Here is a 24,610-nt window from a genome sequence, read left to right on the forward strand (position 1 = left end):
GACATCAAAAAATACCACTCCTAGCTTTCTCACTACATCTGTTCTCAGAGGGATCACCGGGACCAGGATTCCTTCTTTTCCTCCTAATTCAGTGATTGTCCGACTTTAGCAGGTATCAGGATCACCTGAAAGGCTTGTTAAGGCAGATTGCTGAATCCCTGCTCCCAGAATTTCTGGTTTGATAAGCCTGGAGTAGAGCTCAAGAGTTTGCAATTCTAGCAAGTTCCCAGGTGATATTGATACTGCTAGTTTGAGGACTACACTTCGAGAAGCACTGTTCTAGTGTATATGCCCAATATTTTTCAAACTTGTCTTCATGTTAGAATTACTTGGAGGGCTTTAAAGAGTATTGACATCTGTGCCCGTGCCCTTCTCCTAAGGATTGTGATTTAATTCACCTGGGATGTGGCTTGGGCTTTGGAACTTTTAAAAGATCCCCAGATTATTCTACATACAGTTAAGTTTGGGAACTGCTGCTATCACCGTCCAGCCTCCCTTCCTTACCTGCCCACCTTGGAGGGTGTGGTGAATTACCTGAACTACACCTCTCACCTTGTGTCAGCCTCGCTCCTTCCCCCAGGAAACCTCGGATCTGTGTCAACTTATCTTCTCATTGCTCCTAAGTGCTAGACATCAAGCATGGCTGGAGAAAACCTCATAGCCATCTCATTCTGTGCCTAATCCCAGCTGTGCTTATTTACGGGTCTTTTAACTTATAATTGGTTTCTTTTGTCTCTCCTTCACTGATAATTCCAAAACTTCACCATTCTAATTCACTCTTTTGAACTCTTCAGATGACCTCATCTCCTACTTCAGCAAGTAACATTAGTCCCATCAGGTGTGATTTCTTTCTATATTTTACTCCATCCAAATAACTAGTTTATCTGTAGCCACACCCTTTCTTCCCTCTTACCCCTTCATTTCAGAGGATGAGGTGTCCCTGTTTCAGGTCAATGCCTCCATTCTGCCACCCACATCACTGCACTCAGCATGATTAATGGCATGTATACAGTTGTTCTCAATATTCACGAGGTGGGGGATTGGTTCTGGAGACCACCCCTGCCTCCCAACTACCAGTATCAAAATCTGCAGATGCTCAAGTCCCTGATGGAAACTGACTTAAAATTTGCATATGATCTATGCACATCCTCCAACGACTTTAAATAATCTCTAGATTACTTATAATACCTAATGCAAAGTGAATCTTATGTAAATAGTTATTACATTTTCTTTTCAAAATTTGTATTTTTAAAATTGTCATTTATTTATTTAATATATATTTTTGATCCCTGTCTGGGAACCCGCAGATAGGAAGGGCCACAGTACCTTTAGCCATCCGCTCTTGCTGACTCTGCACACTCTTCTGCAACCCTCAGCCTCACTAGACTCTAACTCTCCCCCTTTTCCTATCACTCTCTCATGTACATAACAGCATTATTTCTCAGTTCTTGCTGCCCACTGATGGCTGATTCAGAAGGAGGAGTAAATCCTTCCAGATGCCTCTTTTAAAGGCTTTTTAATTTGGTATTCAGAATTAAGATCTTTCTCTCTCTCTTTCTTGCCATGTAAAAAGGGGACTCTGCTCATGCTGTCAACAGCTCACTTCTATTTATTTCTGGAACCCAGCTTCTTTGCTCAGTATGCTAGGCACTAATGAGAAAGTTGCCCCAGCAGCATAAAGCATTATATTAGTGATGCTTTTGCTTCCAACACGTATTTACCACTCAACAAAGGCAGGCACATAGCTCTTGTCAGAACAATGAAAAAGCAACAAATCCAGCAACCCTTTGGGAAACCAGTTGTCTGGGGATTTGAGGGTCTCCTATCCACATGGTGACAACTCCAGCAAAGGCAGGAAAGAAAATCACACATACACACATAAAGGAAAATGACAAAAACACAAACAGGAAACAGAGTAGAAGAAGGAACAAGGCAGACAGAAGAGTGTCTGCGTAGTTTTGTTTGCTCAACTAATACAGTTTAATAAAATTTTGTATAGGAATTGTGCTCACATTATTAGTACTGTGGCCCACCTGTCAGATTAGATCTCCAGTTCTAGGTGATATGTAGTGGATTTCTTTCACTGTGGCTTTGAAAACATTAACGTTAGTTTAAAGCAGAGTGCTACCATTGCTTCTTTTTAAAAGCATTTCAACTTTGATTTTAGATACAGAGGATACATGTGCAGATTTGCTGGATGGGAATGTTGTGTGATGCTGAGGGTTGGAGTACGAATCTCATCATTGCTGTTGCTTCTATTCAAAATACAAAGTAGGGCTCGGTGCGGTGGCTCACGCCTATAATCCCAGCATTTTGGGAGGCTGAGATGGGCAGATCACTTGAGCCCAGGAGTTAGAGACCAGCCTGACTAACATGATGAAACCCCATCTCTACCAAAAATACAACAACAACAACAACAAAAAATTGCTGTGTGTGGTGGCGCACACCTGTAAGTCCCAGTTCCTCAGGAGGCTGAGGCCAGAGGATGGGTTGAGCCCAGGAGGTGAAGGTTACAGGAGCCGAGATTGCACCATTGCAATCCAGCCTGGGTAACAGAGCCAGACCCTGTCTCAAAAAACAAAAACAAAATACAAAGTAGGTCAGGAGGAATAATTGAGAAAGCTTTGGTATTAATTTTTCTCATAGTATATTTAATAGTAAATATATTCATATAAAATTATATATTATACATATTATAATATTAAATATGCTATGTATATAAAATTTCTTATTTTGACATAATATATAAACAGTATCAAAAGCATGATGCATAAAAGAAATAATAAATTGGACCTTATCAAAGTTAAAATATTTTGTGCTTCAAAGGACACCATTAAGAAAATGAAAAGATGGACTATAGACTGAGAGAAAACATTTTCAAATCATCATCTGATACAGAACTTGTATTCAGAATATATAAAGAACTCTTACAACTCAATTATTTAAAAAAACATTTTTGAAGTGGGCAAGAGATATGAACAGACATTTCATCAAAAAAGATACAGGAATGGAAGTAAGAGCATGAAAATATGTTCAATATCATCAGTGATTAGGATAACGCAAAGAAAAACCACAATGAGATGCCATTCTACACCCAGTAGAATGGCCATAATCAAAAAGACAGACAATACCACATGTTGGTGAGGATATGGAGGAATTGGATGCTTTGTGCATTGCTGGTAGGAATGTAAAATGATACAGCTTCTTTGAAAAACAGTTTGGTGGTTTCTTTTTTTTTTTTTTGAGACAGAGTTTTGCTCTGTCACCCAGGCTGGAGTGCAATGGCATGATCTTGGCTCACTGTAACCTCCACCTCCTGGGTTCAAGTGATTCTTCTGCCTCAGCCTCCTGAGAAGCTGGGACTACAGGTGCACACCACCACTCCTGGCTAATTTTTGTATTTTTAGCAGAGACGGGGTTTTAACATATTGGCCAGGCTGGTCTTGAACTCCTGACCTCATGATCTGCCTGCCTCGGCCTCCCAAAGTGCTGGGATTACAGGTGTGACCCACCGCACCCAGCCCGGTGGTTTCTTAAAAAGTTAAACAAACTTATTGTATGACCCAACAATTCCACTCCCAGGAATTTTTACAAGAGAAAAAAAACACCTGTACAACATAAAGACACAGATGTGAATGTTCATGGGAGGATGATTCATCATAGACCAAACTGGAAACTTTCCAAATATCCATCAGCTGGAGAACTGACCAACAAAATATGGTAAATCCATACAGCAGAATAATATTCAACAATTGAAAAAACTACAGATTCAGACTACAACAGAGGTGAACGTCAAAAACATTGTGCTACGTGAAGGAGGCCAGATATACAAAACAGCATATCGTATGTGTGATTCCACTTACATGAAGTGTTCAGGAAAGGCAATTTGTAGAGACAGAAACAGGTCAGCGTTTGCCCAGGGCTGGGGGTGGGAGCCAGGATTTACTACACACAGGCGTGAGGATACATTTTGAGGTGACAGAAATGCTCTAAAGCTGGATTATTTTATTTATACCTCAATAAAAACTATTTTAAAAAGTTAACAGCTCACAGTTCTTTAAATCACCAGTGAACAAAATTTCCATTTGTAATCACTATTTTAAAAACATGGGTAAAGACAACACTCTGAGAGAAGAGGCTCTGGGGGGCTTTGAGTGGTTCATGCCAGTGGTCAACCTGTGCTTGACCAGACTGCTACAAGAAACTGGCTTTAACACCCAGACTGAGAAGTCTGCATTTCTCTGTTCTCACTTCTTCCCAAGGTGAGAAAAGCCAGGGACCTGGACAAGCCACAAATCAAAACAACATTGTTGAAAAACAAGGCAGCTAACTCATTTTTTGCCTGGTGCCAGTTCATTTTGCCAGCATATGTGTTATTATAATTCAAGCTTGCCTCATTCATCCTTAAGGGCCATCAGACAACCCAGAATGAATGCAGTTGCAGTATTTTCTTGTCAGGGATTGTACTGAAAGGTGCGTGTGCAGCACCAGCACCATCCTCTGCATGGGCATCTCTCATGTGCAAGGCAATGAGCCAGGCTTGTGGGCGTGAGGAGGTGACACAGCCTCTGTGCTCAAGGAATTTGTAACCTGGCTGGAAAAGCAAGCTGAGAAATAGTCATTAGGAAACAACTAGTAAATGATAAGAAAATGTTGTAAAATCAAGTTGAAAACCTCAAAATGTAACACAAAGGAGTTGCACTACAATATGGTTTGAGTTGCTTCCAGCTTGAATATCCTACCATTTTTTTGGAGAAAAATCTTGGTTGTTTGTATAGGCTATGTAGCCTACATAGCCTATATAGCCACATAGGCTGTGGCTGGGTAGCTTAAGCATTTGTTATGTTTCTGTGACAACTACTTATTTAGTGATGCTTTTTGGTCTGTTTCATAAATTGCATGAATTACAAAATTGTTTCATTTCTAAGTCAAGATCTCATCAGTAAAGCTGAGCCAAGGGGTGTGTGTGTCTGTGTGTGTGTGTGTGCAGCTGCAGTATGTTCCATCTCCCTCTCTCTTTTCTTTTTTTCTTGTATGCCCTCAGTTCTGCATGGCAATGCTGATGTTATGAGAAATAAAGTCCTTATATTATAACTAAAAAGGGAACAAGGTAAATTTCCCAAGACCGTGCATACGGTAGCTTACCTTGGCCTACCAAAGCAAAGCAGAGCTCCTTGGCAAGTGGTGCTAGGTCTTATACTTGAGTTTCCAGACAAAAATCCAGATCTGTTAACCAAAGGCAAACAAACGTCACATGTCCTGACACTCTTGGTCTACACCCGTGGTGAAGGAAATGGCATCATTAGTGATTCCTCTCCTATTGAAAAGTCACCCCGACTTCTGAGTAAACTTATGAACTGCACACATTAATAAGGCAGCCTAGGATTTTGCAGACAAATTTGCATTCCGTTTATAAAAAGTTTTTATATTCTTTAAAACATTTAGCAACTTGCAGAGAAATGAGTCATTATTTAACATAGGGTCAGGATTGAGGTCTGGGTATGAAATGATGCAAATTAAAATCACATCTTCCCCATCTGCTCTCTCTTATTCCCATCTCATTGTATTTATAGACCTCCAAAGAAATGTAAGTGGCAACATCATATCTAGGCATTGGTAAATCAGTCTTTCATATGTGTGAATGCTCCTGGGCCTGAGAGGTTCCATAACCACACTCCTGCTTTTTCTATTTGCACCTGCACCAGCCAAAGATATTTCCAGAAATAGAACTCATTCCTGCCACCAAGGCCTAACTCATACTTGGCCCACCCTCTCCTCACCTCCTGGGATGCCATAGCCTTCACTCATGTTCTAAATTACATTATAAGGTTTACTTCATCAGAAACATTATCCTGGCTTCCTTTTAGCAATCTTGTCTTGAAATGCAATTCAATGCAAAATATTATAATGTTATAAAAATGATGCTCACCCAACTGCTCAACCCTCAGGAAAAAAAATCAATTTAGATCTTTTTTTCACATGGCATGCCAAAATAAACTCAAGTGGATAAAAGCTTTAAATGTAAAAGTACAACAAAACATAAAAATAGTAGAAGGAAAGGTAGCTAAATATTTGATTTATGGATAGAGGGGCCTTTTCTAAGGTTAAAATCAATAGAAGGGATTTATGGATAGAGAGGTGCTTTCTAAGGTTAAAATTAATAGAAGAAACCATAAAGGAAAATACTGGGTTGACTACATAAACATTAAAATCTCCTATATGTAAAAATAATCATTAAGAAAATTAAAGAGTAAACACTAAGCTAAAAAACGTATTTGCGAAAAATAATAAACGTTAATGTTCCAATATTGAGAACTTATATAAATCATTATGGAAAATGCTTAACAGTTCTATAAAAAGTAATATCCCAAAGGGCATAAACAATTTATTATATAAAGCCAATTTATAAATGACAATTTAAAAATGCTGAAGTCTTCAATCACATTTTAAGTGAAAAACAAAAATTAAAGCAATGGTCAGATGGGATTTTTTTTTAAAGATTTGTAAGTCAGATAGTAACTTCCTAGTGTTGGGGGAAGAGTTCAGTGAGAAATACCTTCTTCTATTCAGTGGGAGGACAAACTGATAAAAACTTTCTGGAAGGCATCCATCTATTTTGACAATATATATCAAATGCCTTTTAAATATTCACAAACTTTGACAGATTAATTCCACTACCAGAAATTTACATTATGAAACACAGACATGTATACATAAGGATGTTATTTACAACAACTTGTAACAAATTGGAAACAGCCTGAAAGTCCAACATTTGAGGAGTAGTTGAATAAACTATGGAACAACCATAAAATGGACTTCTATGCAATTATTACAAGTTATTTGGGAAATACTTTAAATAGCACAAGAAAAAGTTTCTAATTTTATAATGCCTGAAGGAATCTGCAGCAGTATAAAATGTAGTTCAGTTATGGAAAATGCATTTTAGAGAGTATAATAAACTTGTAAAATATTAATAACTGTACTTCTGAGGAGTGGGATTATAGTTGTTATTTATTCTTTATGCCTTCTATATTTACCAAATTATCTCCCATCCATAGTCATCTGTTTTGTAAGAAGGAACAAAAACATTTTTCATAATAATACAATAAATATTTAACAATATAAAAAAATTAGGCTATTCTTAGTAGAAAAGCAGGATTCAAAATAATCATAGACCAGGCACGGTGGCACCCGCCTGTAACCCCAGCACTTTGGGAAGCTAAGGCAGGAGGATTGCTTGAGGCTAGAAGTTGGTGGCTGCAATGATTGTGTCACTGCATTCCAGCCTGGCCAACAGAGCAAGACCCTGTCTCAAACTAATAATAATAATTAATAATAATAATAATTGCAGTATGACTGACACATGAAATCTATACATAGGAGATTCTGGGATGGCTCACTGGCTTCTGGCTTATTAATGCTGGTTTCCTTTAAAAAGAGAGAAATTCCATTTTGGGGTGAGAGACTGTCTCCCGTTTTGACCATGTTGAGTTCGGTGTACCTGCAGGATATGTGAGTGGAGATGTCTCAAGTTGTGTAGGGTTTGAAAGACAGAGAGAGAGAGAGAGAGAGAGATCTGGGCTGGAGGCAAAAGCAGAGATTTGAGCTGTGAATTTGAATGAAGGACCAGGTAGAACGTAGAAAGTGGAAAATGGAACCTAGAGCTTTGGACAGGGCTCAAAGGAAAACACGCATTTAAAGAAGAGGTGCCTGATAAGAAACCCCCAAAGAAAAAACACACAGGGGAGAGTGGGGTGCGGAAGTCAAGGCAGAGAGAGCTGCAGTTAATGGTGCTAAGTGCTATGGCGAGTGCAGAGAATAGAACTGAAGCGCACTGCGGGGCTCAGAGCATCTATTAAATCTATGTGAGGAGAAAACAAGGCAGGAAGTCAGCTGGAGAGATGGGGAAGAAGACAGGGTTGTGGGGACGTTGGGTGTTGGGATTGTTTAGGTCCAGGCATGTTCCACTAAAGTCAAGAGGAAACCCACCATGTGCCAAGGATTAGGGTAATGGTATAAAGGAAAGATATATATATTTTCTGCCCTGACTGAATTTAAAATGTTATGAGAAACACAGGAACACCCAAATAATGACCTACTTTTCTATCAACTTCTTCCAAAGTTAATTTATGGTCACAAAATGTAAAATGTCAACTGAATGGCGGCCAGCAATAGATGCCTGGCCATCTGAAACCTGAGCTGAGAGCCCACCCAAGCTCACATAATGTCATTGTCAAAGGGGTGCCGTCCTCTGTCACATCCAGTCACATCTCAACTGTTCTGCGCCAGACCCATTTAATGCTCTCTATCCCCAGCCGCTCTGGATCCCTGCCAGGACAGTATTGTCATCCAAGAGCTCTGTCTGACACATTGATCTGCGCTCCCAACAGAAAAGTGGTGTCCACTTAAAGGACAAGTAGACACAGATCTGCTCACTGCAGGTGTGCCTGTCATGATTTCTGGAAGCTTTCTTGGAGCTGAAGTGAGCCCAGTAATGCAGCCAGGCTGTGATGCAGCAGGCAGGTAGACAAGATGTGGGTGTGGGTATAGGCAGCTGCAACTTCCCTTCCATTGTGATGCTTCTGAGTGCCCGTAATAGTCGTTTGCATACTGCTCTTGGTACTGACATCGGGTTGTAGTTGTGGGGTATGTTTTTCCTTCCCATGTAAATAGTTGACCCTTGTAAGGAGGAGAAATTAAATCTACTTTTGCATATGCCCCTCAGATTCCAGCACATTTTACACAGTGTTGTATACAACTCATACCCCTTTTCCCCTTTTTCCTGCTTTGAATCCAGACATGATATATGAAACTTGAAGCCCACCTTGGAACCACAAGGTCACAAGCATGAGGGAAAGGTCAAGAGCCTCACCAGGTTGCTGATCATGCCATCATCAAGCCACTGAATCTGTGCCAGCAGCGAGGTAGGGCAATAATTTATATTATGAGAGAGAAATAATTTTTTGGCTTAAGCCACTTATAAGTCAGGTTTTCTGTTTCCTGCAACTAAATGTAAGCTACCCAGCCAGCATCCACTCCCCTGACTTCCACACTAGAAGAACCCCAATTTGTTCAGCACTCCATGCCTTCTTCACTCAGCTAGGTGCCTCAGGTGACACTGACCCCATCTCTAGGTTGGGGGTGGCATTGATGGCCAAGGGTAATTTAATTTCATTTTCCTTGCCAGTATTGAATTAAGGAACCAATGAAGCATAGAGGGAGGATGAAACCTGATGGGCATCGGGGAAAAGGTTCCCATGATACAGCAGCAATAAGAGTCTCTCTCATCTTCCTATGGGTATTGTTGTGTCCAGCTGGAACTGTTGCATCCTACTTCACTGAGGACGAGGCTGACACAAAAGATGGTGGGGTGAAGAGGCAAAAATAAGCTGGATCCTTGTTGACATTCTTGCTCTGTGGAATCAGCCAGGCTTGATGCCTGTCTAGCCCCTGCATGTCCTGTTTTGCAACAATGTAAATCTATTTTTATTTCTTTTTGAGACAGGGTCTTACTCTGCCTGGAGTGCAGTAGTATGATCACGGCTTACTACAGTGTCAACCTCTTGGGCTCAGCCGAAACTCCCACCTCAGCCTCTCAAGTAGCTGGGATCACAGGTGTGCACCACCACACACAGATAATTTTTCAATTTTTTGCAGGGATGGTGGTCTCCCTATGTTGCCCAGGCTGGTCCCGAACTCCTAGGCTCAAGCAGTCCTCCCACCTCGGCCTCCCAAAGTGCTGGGATTACAAGCATGAGCCACACAGCCCACCAAATTCTTTATTTTTTAATCCAGTTCGAGTTGAAGTTTTTGTTACTCACCCCTGAAAGTATATTTACAGAAAATGAAGATACAGAGAATGGTTTAGCCTAAAATGTGTCCTGAAGCAAATGTTCATTTTACCCTGGCCAATCTGACCCAGCTAGAAAAATGCTCTCATTTATTAAACTTGTGTCCCTAAGTAGGGTACAGAGATCAAGCCAATAATCACAGATTATCTTCCCTCTCATGGGATCTTAGGGTAAATGAGGCAATGAAAAATAATATTCTTGCTTCCGATAAGACTTGAGGAAGAGAGAACAGTGGATTATTTCGTAATAGGAGCTGGGGCTGCTGCAGTTGGTATTTCATAGGCTGATACCCTCCATGCCCTCCAATCCCCTCCCAGTCCCTTCTGCGACCATAAAGGTAAAGACCCCTGTGCGTGGTCTGTGGTTGGCAGGAGCCATTATTTCTGTGTCTCTGAATAACTTTGTCCCAATGAGATGTGGCAGGTTTATTTAGCTGTAAAAAGGACTCAAAACTATGTGTTTAATGGATAAGGGGGTGGCAGGGAGGCGGGAGGGGGGTGGCTTAGCAAGTGGCTTAACCCATTGTCTTAGAAATGGCTAAGCACCATTTCTATCTCTTCTTCTGTCCTCCCTCCCCAGTTATATCCAATAAATTGTCCTCTTTTTCTTATCTAAGGGCTCATTGTTGAATATGGCTGAACTATGCAAGTGGTCCAGGGAGACTTGGAGTAGCCTGTCTGAGGTCACTGAATAATCCCAGAAACACATCCACAAAACCTGAGCCAATGCTATAAGCACAGAACATTTTTAGAAGCTGTGGGATAGAGAGGAAGGCCTTTCCCAAAATATTGCTTGGGGACCCAGAATTTAATCATTCACCATTGGCTCCAGTCATGGAGGCTGTCACATGCTCCTGAAAAGATGACTGCGTGAGTCTTTCATCATTGCTATTGACACGGGAGGGGGCAGGGAGGTGCTGGGTGGAGAAGGATAGGGTCCCTGGCGAGGGCTCCACCCTCAGGCCTGTGCCCACGGACCTAAGTGAGGACAGGCACTCCTGTTTTCATGCCCCAAAGTTGCATTTTCCAAGACTACTCTGGCCCGCCGCCCCTACCCCCCCCGCCATCCTGTGCCCATAGAAACCCAAGAGACCCTAGCGGGCACATGCACAAGCAGCTGGGCATCGAGAGGAACACACTCGCAGAAAAACACTGGCAGGCCATCGACAGTGGAACCACGCAGACGCTGAGGGAAATTTGGCAGAGGGCAGCCAGAGGAAAGCCCAGCCACTGAGCGGCCTGACCCCAGGGGAAGACCCCTTCCCACTCCATCCCTCTTCCGGCTTCCCGTCCAACTACTAAGAGCTACTTCCACCACTCAATAAAACCTTGCACTCATTCTCCAAGCCCATGTATGATCAGATTTTTCCAGTACACTAGGCAAGAACCCCAGGATACAAAAAGCCCTCTGTCCTTGCGGTAAGGCAGAGGGTCTAATTGAGCTGATTAATACAAGCCGCCTGCGGATGGCTAAGCTGAAAAAGCACACTGCAACACACGCTCACCGGGGCTTCGAAAACTGTAAACACTCAACCCTAGACGCTGCGGTGGGGTTGGAGCCCACGCTCTCTACTACCTGCCCGTCTGCATGCTCTCCCTAGGGGTTTAGGCTGCAGGGCGCGGAAGAAGCGAGCCACTGCCCCTGTCACGCCCTGCAAGGGGGATAAGGGAACTTTTCCTGTTTCACTATGACAAATCCTTCAAAAATGAACTTGCAGCATTTCAGAGGTGTAGCCATGTCTCTCACCTGCTCACGGTGAACCTGGAGTGCATGTTCCCAGATAAAACCATCAAATGCCCACCTTGCCTTTAAGGCTCTCTGGAAGACCTGTCTTCTTGAAGGGCTGATATTTACTCTAATTTTCTACTTGCTTAATAAGCAGTATTATAACCAAACATGTATTCTTTCAACCCTGAATGTTCTTTATCCCAGGTGATTTAAACATTTTCACCTTTTGTGAGATGTGCTCATCTTCTGTGAATGCCCAGAGTCCAACATCGTGAAGCATCGCCAAACGCTCAATACATGCTTGAGGAATAAATGGATGAATTGCGTGGATACCTGTGGTGGGAACAGACAGGAGATTCTTTTTTAATATATATGTTCTGCACATTTAAGGCAATGTATCTGACGGAGATTCTAGCTTAGAAGTTTAATAAGAAACAACATAATGATGGGCGGCGGGGGGAGTCTGAATGCTGAAACTAGAAAGATTTTCAGTCTCGACTATATCATCATAAATAAACACTACTGTTTGTTGTTTGTCCTGCATATAGGACTGGCTGGCATGGTGTTAGGTGCTACATATATGACATTGTGTTTGTTCTTACAATGACCTTATACTATATACATATGACCTTATACTATATTCTTACAATGACCTTATACTATATATGTACTATATACATATATATAATAATACATATAATAATGACCTTATACTATATATATAGTATACATGTATATATAGTTGTAATTCTTATTCTAAATAATGAAGGAAGTTAAGTAATTTTTCTGTAGTCACACAGCTAGAAGTGGTGTATATACATGCTTGACACTTTATAACCATCTTAGTGTGCCCAGGGTACCTTTAAGAAATTTATCAGATCTGGTTCAGGCACAGTGGTTTATGCCTGTAATCCCAGCACTTTGGAAGGCTGAGATGGGAGGATCACTTAAGCTCAGGAGTTTGAGACCAGCCTGGGCAACATAGCAAGACCGCATCTCTACAAAAAATAAAAAATTAGCCAGGCATGATGGGTCACACCCATAGTCCCAGGCTACTTGGAAGGCTGAGGCAGGAAGATCACTTGAGTCTAGGAGGTCAAGGCTGCAGTGAGCTATGATCTCACCACTGCACTCCAGCCTGGGAGACACAATGGACCCTGTCTCTAAGAATAAATCAATATATAAAATAAAAACTAAATTTATCAGCTCTGAAAGAAGACACAGAGTAGGGAGAGTTTGAAACCAGGTAGATGCGATCCTCCCACCTCAGCCTCCCGAGTATCCGGGACTACAGGGGCATGCCATCACACCTGGCTAATTTTTATATTTTTAGTAGAAATGGGGTTTTGCCATATCGGCCAGTCTGGTATCGAACTCCTTGCCTCAAGTGTAAGCCACCATGCCTGGCCAAGAGCAATTTTTTTTTTTTTTGAGACATCTTGCTCTGTCACCTAGGCTGGAGTGTGGTGGCGTGATCATGGCTCACTGCAGCCTTGACCTCCTGGGCTCAAGTGATCCTCCCACCTCAGCCTCCCAAAATCCTGGGATTATAGGCATGACACCATACCCAGCCATGACAGCAATTTTATTTAATCTTCATAACTCTGGTTCAACAGGTTTGCTCAATAGACCTTGTGCTAGGATTTTTTCTTTCTCTCAGAATGCCCCTCTATCTCACCACCATAAGCCTCAATCCTCCTCTCCCATTAATGTTAGCTCAAATCCTACTCACCATTCTGACTTGACATGATAATTCTAATAGTATGATTGAGCCCTTACTATGTGATAGACTCTGTAATAAACACTTTATTACTTAATTTAATTGCCAAAACAATGCTATATAGGAGAAACTACTATTAATCTAATCTCATAGTTGAGAAAAGTAAGTTACGAGCAGTTAAATAGCATTCCCATGCTCACCTAGCAAGGAAGAATTAGAAGAGGAGAAATTTCTTTTTTTTTTTTTAATAGAAAAAAGCCTGGAAATAAGTACACTAAATCAAGAGAGGCTAGCTCTAGATGCTAGAGAAATATATGGTTTTTATTTTCTTATTTATATTTTTCTTTATTTTCTCTTTTTCTACAATAAGCCTGTATTACTTTTATAATAAGAAAACCAAAAAAGCATTCTCCACTAAAAGGTATTAAGGCTTTTTGGAGGAAAGGGCTAGGTTCAAGTCTAGAGCAGGTAGAGTGCAGGTGAACCTTGACATCTTGTTGTTCCAGAAATTAAGGAAATAATCAAGAACTAATGGGATCATGTCAGAAGTTTACAGAAAGCAGCCTGAAGGGCTCCCATTAGCCAAATTTGGAACAATTAAAACATCAAAAATAATAATGAGTATAACTCATGCCAACATATTGACGTAACAGAAAAAAAGAAAAGAAAGAAAACATGCTGGATAAGAAATGTGAACTTAGAAAAATAACCATTTGCAACCCCAATGTAATAACTGATTAAGGCAAGAAGGGATCAATGAATGCCATGAATAAAACTACTTACCAGGTAACAGGTGACAGGCTGCAGAGGGACCAAATAATATTATTGTGCAGAATACTTATTTATTGCAAAGAGAAAGACTTTCCTATAACAAGGAAGAGATGTGGCAGATCCTGTCTTTGCCAAATGTCTAAAAGTGATAAATAAAAAAATACACATTTTTTTAATTCTGAGACAGGGTCTCACTCTGTCACCCAGGCTGGAGTGCAGTGGTGTGATCAAGGCTCACTCCAGCCTCGACCTGCCAGGCTCAATCGATCCTCCCACCTCAGCCTACCAAGGAGCTGGGACTACAGGCATGCACCACCACACCCAACTAATTTTTGTATCTTTTGTAGAGGTGAGGTTTCACCATGTGGCCCAGGCTGGTCTCTAACTCCTGGGTTCAAGCGATCGTCCTGCCATGGCCTCCCAAAGTGCTGGAATTATGGGCATAAGCCACCACACCCCAGCCAAAAAATAAAAAGAATATTATTCACTTAAATATTGGAAGAAAAAGCTAAAGAGTGGAAAGCAGTAGTCATTGGGGAACAGGCATCAGGAGAGGTAAGGAGGGGAAAATGAGCTTTGGGTTTTTTTCATTTATAAGTCTCTAAATACAAATCAATTTTAAGTATGTGCATATGGTATTTCTTTTTAAAAAGGTAATAATAAAAGAGCAAGTGAGAAGTATTCTGTAAATCAAGAGAACATAGCTTTTGGAGAATAAGGTAAAGTTATCTGAGGCCTTGCATTGAACACTGGGTTTCTCAAAGGGCAGGTCGTCAGACCTTGGTAAGCGCAAGCTTGGAGGAAATTCAAGAAAGAATGGGATAAGAGAAAATTGATATTGCTTATGTTTTCAGTTTTGATGAGCTTTAGATGCACGGAAGTTTTAATTCCAGGATAGTGAAGTGTATCCATTTCCTCTGTTGTTTGTACTCATTTTGCTTCCTCTTTAAGAAAGCATTCCTGCATTTTCTTCTGGAAGTTATTGTCAGCACTTTGCTATTAGTTTAAGGACAAATAAATTTGTTAAAGTGAAGAAATTTCGTCTAAAATTTAAAAAAATGATGACACAGACTTTCTCTGCCTACAGTTTTCTAACTTCCTTGGACAAAAGATCAAGCCATTTTTCCTCAAAGAGAGGATATCTGTCAAAAACAGCTGGCCCTGTTTCCACCAGTTTCACATTTGTGGAGTCAATCAACTGCAGATCTAAAATATCTGGGAAAAAAATTAACAAAAAATAATAACACAACAATAAAAAATAATACAAACAAAATATAGTGTAACAACTATTTATATAGCACTTACATTGTATTAGGCATTTTAAGTAATCTGGAGATGATTTAAAGTATACAGGACAATGTATATAGGTTATATGCAAATATTACACCATTTTATATCCAGGACTTGAGCATCTGTGGATTTTGGTATCCATGGAGGTCCTGGAACCCATTCCCCTTGGGTACTGAGAGAGGACTATTTCTTTTTTGAGATGTCTCATGGGGTAATTTGAAACAGCCCTCTAGACAGCTTGAAATATGCAAGTATTTATTACATTTTTATGGGATGATAGTTCCCTTGAAGGAAAGAACAAGAAAGTATATTCCTCACTGATTATCAAACATTTTTATTCATGTAACTAACTGCTAAATTGTAACTTAGAGTTACAGAACTCCTTATGGTTGCTTAACCCCTTGCTACTCAAAGTGTGGACCGTGTACTAGTAGCCCAGCCTCCCCTGGGAGCTTCTTAGAAATGCAGAATCTCAGGTGCCACCCTAGGTCTACTGAATCAGAGTCTGTGTTTTAACAAGGACCCCAGAAAATTCCTGTACTCATTGCAGTTTGAGAAGTGCAGTCTCTCTCTCTTTTTTTTTTTTGACAGGGTCTTGCTCTGTCATGAGGTCATGGCTCACTGCAGCCTCTATCTCCCAGGCTCAAGAGATCCTCCTGCCTGAGCCTCCTGAGTAGCTGGGACTATAGGTGTGTGCCACCACACCTGGCTAATTTTTAAAATTATTAGTAGAGATGAGGTCTGACTATGTTGTCCAGGCCAGTCTTGAACTCCCAAACACAAGGAATCCCCTTGTCTTGGTCCCCTAAAGTGTTGGGATTACAGGCATGAGCGACTGTGCCAGGCTGAGAAGTGCAGTCTTAACCCATAAGACAGAGAGGTGTGCAGGAGTAAGTCTCAACAATTTAACCATTTTTTGAGCACGGTGGTTCCTAAACTTGTCTGCACATCAGAATCACCTGGAAAGCTTTAAAAACTACAGATGTTTGAGTCCCACCCCTAGAAACTCTGATATGATTGGTCTGGAGTACAGCCTGGGCATTGAAGTTTGTTTGTTTGTCTGTTTGTTTAGGGCTTGGGTCTTGCTCTGTTGCCCAGGCTGGAGTACAGTGGTGCGATCACGGCTCACTGCAGCCTCAATCTTCTGGCTGATCCTCCTGTATCAGCCTCCCAAGTATCATGTCTGCTAATTAAAAAACATTTTTTTGAAGAGACAGGGGCCTCACTATGTTCCCTAGGCTGGTCTTGAACTCTTGGTCTCATCCAATCCTCCCACCTTAGCCTCCCAAAGTCCTGGGATTACAGCAGAAATACCAACATTACTGGCCCACCATGCGTGGCCTGCCACTAAAATGTTTTGTGGTTTGTTTATTTTGAGGCAAGAACTTGCTCTGTCCCCCAGGCTGGACTGCAGTAGCGTGATCACGGTTCACCGCAGCCTCAACCTCCTGGTCTCAACAATCCTCTCCCCTTGGCTTCCCAAGTAGCTAGGACTACAGGCACACCACCACACCAGGCTAATTTTTTAATTGTTTTGTTGAGATGTGGTTTCACCCTGCTGTCCAGGCTTGAAATGTTTTTAAACCTTTCCAAGTGATTCTAATGTTCAGGCAAGGCTGAGAAGCACTACCCCTGAAAACCTATAAGTTAGAAATGATTTCAGCTGTAAGCGATAGAAAACCCAAGTAATGGTGGCTTAAGCCAGTGGTTCTTACACTTTGCTGCAAATTAGAGTTACTTCAGGAGATTTTTAAAATTGTGATGTCCAGGCTGGATCCCAAGGGGTGATGACTGAACTGGGATGGTGTGTGGTCTGGTGGTAGATATGTGCAATCAGGTTGGTTTAGCAATTCTGTGACACCAATACCCTGCTCTTCTCTCCCCTCTGTCTTCTATTGGATGGAATTCTAGCTGGGATTCCCAAGCCCCGTGGGCAGCCGGTGTGCCATGTGTTCTTGCCAATGGAATGCAGGTAGAAGCATGTGCCATTTCTGAGACCAGCCCATAAAACATGTTAGGCGGGCTCCTTCATGCTCTCTTCTCCTCTTCTTTCTGGAATGGCGATGGCCAAAATAACCTTGGAAGGCATAAACTGAAGACAGCTTTTACCATGAATTCTTTCAAGAAGATGTGAAAAAGATCCACCCCTCAACCTGACACTCCCAACCTGGACTGTTACGTGAAAAAGAAATAATCATGTGAGTATTTGTGTTGCTTGAGCATTTAGCCATTTAGTAAAAGTAAATGCATCAGACATAATCCCTTTTTATCTTTGCATTACTCCCGTGAGACAAATATCATTATATCCATTTTACAAATGAAGAAGCTGGGATACAGCAAGGTTCAGTAACTTGCCCAGAGTTACACAGCTAGAAGGTGAGAGAAGGGGTTTAAAGCTAAGGCTTTCTTATTTCAAATCCCAGGCTCTTAACCACATACCATGTATTCTCCCATGGATTTTTCAAAGTAAAAACATCATAGTTGGAAAAAAAATGAAGAGTTGATACAGAGAAGGCTGACACAGAGAAAGCAGCTTACATCTGTGTCTTGAAGACTGAATGTTTAATTCTGTACTCAGTAGCTTGTTGCTCCATAATTTTCAGCTGCATCTTTTTGCCTCAGCAATCAGCTCTCCATGCCTCCTTCTCTCTCACATCTGCTCTGTATGCCCACGTGTCTCATCTACATGCTGCTGCAATGTGGGTCTTCCTAAAAAACTATCTTCTCATGTCACTTCCTCCTGGGACAGCTTCAGAACCTACCAGTTAAAGTTCAAATTCCTTATCGTGGCACGGAAAGCCCTCCTCACCTTGCCCTGCCCTTACCTTCTGGTCTTTTCCTACACCATCTCTCTGTTTCAGTCAAATGTGCTTAATTCACTGTACTGAGCCATAAACTTTCAGGGTAAGAAGGAACTTTAAAGTCAAGTAATTCAAACCATCTGTATCAGTTAGCTATTGCTATGTAACAAACTACCCCAAAACTTAGTGCCTTGCATTTCTAACAATTCTCAGGGTGACTGGGTCATTCTTTTGTTGATCTCACTTGGGGTCACACGTATGGCTCCATTTGGCTCTAGCTGGGCTGGATGGGAAGTTCATGAAGGCCTCTCTCACACCATGGGATCTTTGTGTTATCAGCTGCTGAGTTCCAGGGTTCTTCCACATGGCCTCTTGCTCCAGGAGGCATCTCGCTCCACGAGGCATCTCACTTCATGAGGCATCTCACTTCCAGGACTTCTGCGTGTGACCTCTTGCTCCACGAGGTGTCTAACCCTCCGGGGCTTCTCCATGTGGCCTCTTGCTCCATAAGGTGTCTCCTCCTCTAGGCCTTCTCCATGTGGCCTCTCACGTCGCAGGGCGTCTACCTCCAGGCCTTCTGCATGTGGCCTCTTGTTCTATGAGGCATTTTACTTCTAGGCCTTCTCCACATGGCCTCTTGCTCTGTGAGCTGTCTCATTTTCCAGGGCTCCTCCACATGGCCTCTCTCTCCAGCAGGATCATCTAAACGTTCTTATCCTTGGTTTCTAAAAGGGAAAAAGCAGAAGCCATTCTACTTCTTAAAGCTTAGGCCTCTAACATATACAATGTCACTTCTGCCACATTCTACTGGTCAGAGCAAGTCACGGAGCCAGCCCATATGGACTCCATCTTTGGAAGCGAGGAGTGGCAACTGGAAGCTGTGGCAATCTTCTCCCTCTCCCTCTACATACCTCTGCCTCTGACTCTTCTGACATCTCTACCTGCTGTTCTGTCTTAGCACAGCCATATTACAGAGTTTAAGGAGTGGGCTCCAGGGCTACCCTTATCTAGGTCTGAATCTTAACTCTTACCTACTCTTTGAGCTTGAGCAAGTTACCAAACTTCTCTGTGCTTCCATTTGTTCAACCATAAATTACAGGGAAATATAAATCCTACCTTAGAGAGTTGTTGTGAGAATTAAATATGCTAATACAAAGATCTGGAACAGTGCCTGGCTTTAGTAAGTGCTTCATAAATGTTAGTTAGTAGTAGTATTTGGTGGATCTAGCTCTCAGTTTGGTGTAAAACACAAAGAAGTCAGGTGAGGCCTAGGGTTTAGGCTCCAGGGCAGGGGAGATTAGGAGAAGTAATATATATAATCCCTAAGGAGTCACCATTGCACCAAAATGCCTTGATTTAATTGATTAATGAGAAATATTTCAGGGGAGGGTATCTAAGTGCTTCTTCAGCTTCTGAAGTGCTCCTCCTATCATAGAACCCCTGTTTCTGTAAGGTGGAAACCCACAACCCATGCCCTGTAAGGTAATCTCACAGTCATCTGAGGTTCCATTTACCTAGTCATGTTGCAACCCTCATCTTGTCAAGCCTTGGACTCCTAATACTGAAATTCCCTTTTTACAAGGGCACTTTTCAGATCCAAAGGAGAAGTCTACAGCAGAAGCTTGTCTGCAGGATTCTGGATACTAGCAATTCCAATCTTGGCATGCAACACTCAGCTCTGAGGAGCAATGATTTACAGCAGCAGAGTCTGGGCAAGAGACCCAGCAGCTCCTGCTACACGTGACGGAGCTCAGATCCCCAAGCGAGGGCAAGTGGGGATGAGCTAAGGGAATGAATTGTGAGCTGAGGGCAGACCTCTGCGGATATTGCTAGTCTCTCTCCCTCTGATCATTAGTCATATACTCTGTGGCTTGTGAGTCTTATTTTTCCAGTTCCATTTGTCGTGTTTCATGAACAGGTTAATCATTGCTTTCACTAACAGAGAGAAAGAAAAGCATGATTTAAATTCACTCAAAGGCTGAGAGTAATCATACTAATGCATTAGATCAGACGATGCTTTGGGGCAAGATTGCTATTAGTCTGCCATAATTCATCTGAAAGTTCTGTAATAAGCCTTCCTGCCATTATTTATTATTTGTTTTGTAGCATGAAATATACAAAATATAGTTACAGAAATGAAAGTGGGATGTAGAACTTATGCCTAAAATTCTGAAATAAATTTGTGTCCTTACTGTCTTCGATTCATGTAATATTTTTGGAGTACCAAGTATGTGTATAGCACTGTGCTAGGCACTGGGAGCAAAAGGGAATACAGGAAAGGGAATCAGGTGTTTATTGAACCCATACTCTGGTCAAGGCAGCCTGACAATATCAGATTCCTAGTGGGTCCTGGAAGTCATAGTCTCTGTCCTCAATAGCTTATGACGGTGCGGAGATGGCAGGCACACAGACACGAATAGATATAAATAAAAATCGAAGACAACATACTACCATCAAATACTTTGAGGCTAAGTGAGAGTATGAATTGTAAGTGTGAGCTCCTGTGGTCATGGAAGTCTTTCTTCAGCCCCAGTGCCCTGGACAGCTACAGTCTGGAGGGCTGTCTTTGTAGTCCAGAGACCTGTTTCTGGAGAAAAGTTCCATGGAGCTCACACTTAGCAATCTCAACATGGGCTTAGAGTCCAGGATAAGGTTCTGGGTCTACCATATACCATTTGTGAGAATCTGGCAAGCTACTTGACTCTTCTATGCTTTGGTTTCTTCATCTATAGCTTGTACATGAGTTAAATCCAACTGAGAGGGTGGCGATGAAAATTAAATGAAGATAAAATACTCAGACTAATCACATCATCAGCACACTCTAAGCTCCAGATCTTAGAGTTTTTATTGTTTTGGTGAATGGAGAGAAAGGGGGAGGAACAACATCAGAGGTTTACAGTAGAGGCTGATCTAAGCCATCTGTTACAGGACAAGACTAATTAGCCTGGGGTCATCGCAGCCTCTCCCACTCTCTATCCAGAGTGTGTGGGAGATAGAGAAAAATGGAGGAGGATGGGATTTGCTGCAGCCAATCTCTTGTATTTCCTTTGACATTCTCCCAGAGGATCCAGTAGGGTTTCAATTGCTTTTCCATCATTCTTGCCCTCTAACTGCTCTTTACGTAAATATGGCATAGGCAGAGACTGGCAAGGGGGGATTCTGGTTATTTCCTCCTAATTGGAAGTGATCTCAGCCACTCTGAACCCTCAGGCCACTTTGTTTGAACTCCCTTTAAAAAAATACAACCTTGATATAGTCTGTACCATAATATGTTTCCTTTTGCAGATGTCATGCCTCCCTGATAAATCTCATTAGGATAAAAGCTGGACCTTAACTTGCTTTGAAATCTTACTTTGCACAGACTAGCTTGTGATGATTATTGTCAAAATAAAGAGAAGGGTATTTTCTAGGGTTAGAGATAAACCCGCTACTTGAAAAAGAAGGCTCCAACCACAAATAGTGGAAATTTTAAGAATTTTATAATCTCAATCTTGAATGGGATTTTAATTCATTCTAGGAACTGGATGGGAATCTTCAATCTGAAGGGAAGATTTAACTACTTGTCTTTATTTCAGATACTGGCATTGGGCAGGGCTGAGAAGCTTCTGCCAGCCTTGGGCCAGGAGTGGCAGCCACACTTTTGTTCCCTGCTGAGGTATAGCACTCTATTAAGATGTGCTGGAGTGGGGGCTGTAATGTAATTGGCTTCCCAGTCAGATAGCTGTGACCATCATTTGAAGGCAGGAAGAGATAGTTTAAAATCAATTTCACTTTCAGCCTAGGATGCCAAGGAGCTTCTTCACTGTACAATATGAAAAAAAGCAACATATCATCCGTATTACAGTTTAGAAAATATCACAGGTAAGGAAGATACACAGATAAATTTTGGATTTATCTTTTCCAGTGGTATCATTGCATAAGAAATTCTTATAAGTAAAAATGGAAGTTTACAAGTAGTTTAATATTTAGAGCATTTAATTCACTCCTTCCCATCGCCCCCAGGCCTGGGGGCATGAATGACACAGGAAGGCCAGTCTTCATGGTGTCCCATTGAAAGAAGGACTTCAGGGAAATAAGAGGGACAAGGTATGTTCTATAAACCAAGCAGAGTGTGACCTATTGTTAAATGCCCTTTTGAGGCTGGAGGCTCCAGAACAAGGCTTTTCAACTCTGGCTGCACATTCCTGTCATTTTTTTTTCCTGTTTGATTTCTACTTTTTATTGAGATATGACATATATCTGATAAAGTGCACTAGTCTTATGTGTAAAGCTTGAAGAATTTTACAAGGATTTTTTACAATTTATAAGTAGTTTGTACTTTTATATTATATATAAATATATAATAAATACTGTGTAATATTTTATTGAATGCATATATAACAATTTATTCATTCTACTATTGACGGACATTTGGATTTTCCCATTTTTTGGTTATTATGAATAAAGCTGCTGTGAACAATCTTGCACATGTCTTATCCACTCAGTTCTAGGAGTGGAACTGCTGGGCCATAAGGAAGGCATATGTTTAGCTTCAGTAAATACTGCCAAACGTTTCTGAAATGTCTATATCAATTTCTATTTCTACCAGCCATGTAGGAGAGTTCCAGTTGCTCTCATGTAACTTCTCCAACAGTTGGTATTATCCAATTTTTAAAATGTTAACCTGCAAAGCTTTGATAAGGTACTACTCTTCGAAGTCTTATGAAATTCTTCTGGGGCAGGATCTATTTTTGGAAGATCTGCGAGTATCTTTGCTTTCCCAGGCAATGCTAACATGCAGCCAGGGATGAGAATCATGCCATAGAGAGATGTCCTAATTTGGCTAGTTATTGGAATCAGCTGGAGAAATTCAAAAACTATGGGTTCTTGGGTTCTCTTCAGACCTGCCAAATCAGATCCTCCAGGAGAGGTTTGCCTACATAGTATTTCTCATAACCCTTTATGTTGCAAGTGATAGAAAATTTATATCCTGGGTTACATTTTAAAAAGAAAACATTAAAATAATTGATTTATATAACTGAATAGTCCAGATTGAGCCCTGACTCCAGGTACAGTTTGATCCAGGAATCAAATGGTAAGTTTTGGTCATAACTCTTAGCGCTTTCTTTCCATCAGGCCCATTCCCTTCATGGCAGCAACATGGCTGCCACAGTTCTCAACCTCAGAACTTCACTCAGCACCACTTAGGTTGCTACCACATTCTGAGCAATCCTCATCTTCTCAACAGTTCTTAGTATTTACTGTGTCTCATTGCACTGGGCAACACACTCATCTCTGAACTAATCACTGTGGCCAGAGAAGATGGAAGGTGCTGATTGACTTAAGGCAATCCCTTAGAGCTGAAGACTAGGTCATTTAACCAAATATGTGACCAAAACGTGTAGATGAATTTCCCAAAGGAAAATCAAATGGATGTTGTCCAGGGACATAAATAATGTCCACATTTACTATGTGACAGTACACACTGTAGTCATCAAAAACCCATTTTGGAAAGCAACTTACAGCCTTCTGGTCAAGGTCAGACTCTAGGGAGTCTGGGCTAAGCCCCACAAGGTTGTCAAGATATTTGTTTTATTGTCTTCTTTCCCCTTATCTCAACAGTAGAGAAATGGAGGATATTCTTGAGGACAGAAGCTAGAAGGTATTTTTGGAGGTGAGGGAGGGTTGGTTTTGAGATGTTGCCAGGGCTAAGTACTGACTCTTGTGTCCAACTCTTAGGCTTCATTCCCCCAGCCTAGAAATAAATTTGCTAAATTGTAGTTAGTTCTTGATTAATAGGTATCCACTCTCTTTTTTATTATTATTATTATTATACTTTAAGTTCTAGGGTACATGTGCACAACATGCAGGTTTGATATACAGGTATACAAGAGCCATGTTGGTTTGCTGTGCCCATCAACTCATCATTTACATTAGGTATTTCTTTTAATGCTATCCCTCCCCCAGCCCCCCACCCCTGACAGGCCCCAGTGTGTGATGTTCCCTGCCCTGTGTCCAAGTGATCTTATTGTTCAATTCCCACCTATGAGTGAGAACGTGCAGTGTTTGGTTTTCTGTCCTTGTGATAGTTTGCTGAGAATGATGGTTTCCAGCTTCATCCATGTCCTGCAAACGACATGAACTCATCTGTTTTTTATGACTGCATAGTATTCCATGGTGTATATGTGCCACATTTTCTTAATCCAGTCTATCACTGATGGACATTTGGGTTGGTTCCAAGTCTTTGCTATTGTGAATAGTGCCGCAATAAACATACATGTGCATGTGTCTTTAGAGTAGCATGATTTATAATCCTTTGGGTTCTACCTAATGGATATATCCCGGTAATGGGATTGCTGGGTCAAATGGTAATTCTAGTTCTAGATCCTTGAGGAATCACCACACTGTCTTCCACAATGGCTGAACCAATTTACACTCCCACCAACAGTGTAAAAGTGTTCCTGTTTCTC

At 41.4% G+C, this 24,610-nt stretch overlaps 2 protein-coding genes and 1 long non-coding RNA gene across 4 annotated transcripts in view; 1 reads left to right on the top strand and 2 right to left on the bottom strand.

Moving 5' to 3' along the window:
- GNG2 (G protein subunit gamma 2) overlaps positions 1-11,871 on the bottom strand; it is a 156,796-nt gene extending 144,925 nt beyond the window's left edge. The window contains exon 1 of one of the 2 annotated variants that reach the window (XM_058429318.1): positions 11,803-11,871. The gene's annotated coding sequence lies outside the window, so the exon portion shown is untranslated. Of the gene's footprint in view, positions 1-5,145; positions 5,216-11,802 lie in introns of those variants that run through there. The other variant, XM_058429317.1, reaches the window with a different exon arrangement.
- The window catches only part of LOC131381423 (uncharacterized), a 28,801-nt gene extending 16,769 nt beyond the window's left edge, over positions 1-12,032 (top strand). Inside the window, exons 3-4 of the long non-coding RNA XR_009210188.1 lie at positions 8,798-8,924; positions 11,784-12,032. This is a non-coding gene — a long non-coding RNA (uncharacterized LOC131381423). The remainder of the gene's footprint in view (positions 1-8,797; positions 8,925-11,783) is intronic.
- Positions 12,033-18,844: 6,812 nt separating this feature from the next.
- FRMD6 (FERM domain containing 6) overlaps positions 18,845-24,610 on the bottom strand; it is a 127,135-nt gene continuing 121,369 nt past the window's right edge. Inside the window, exon 15 of the mRNA XM_058429310.1 lies at positions 18,845-18,886. Coding sequence (XP_058285293.1) covers positions 18,860-18,886 — 27 coding nt within the window. The 3' untranslated portion in view covers positions 18,845-18,859. The remainder of the gene's footprint in view (positions 18,887-24,610) is intronic.

The sequence above is a fragment of the Hylobates moloch genome, unplaced genomic scaffold (genome assembly GCF_009828535.3).
Source record: "Hylobates moloch isolate HMO894 unplaced genomic scaffold, HMol_V3 SCAFFOLD_16, whole genome shotgun sequence".
NCBI classification, from domain to species: domain Eukaryota; kingdom Metazoa; phylum Chordata; class Mammalia; order Primates; family Hylobatidae; genus Hylobates; species Hylobates moloch.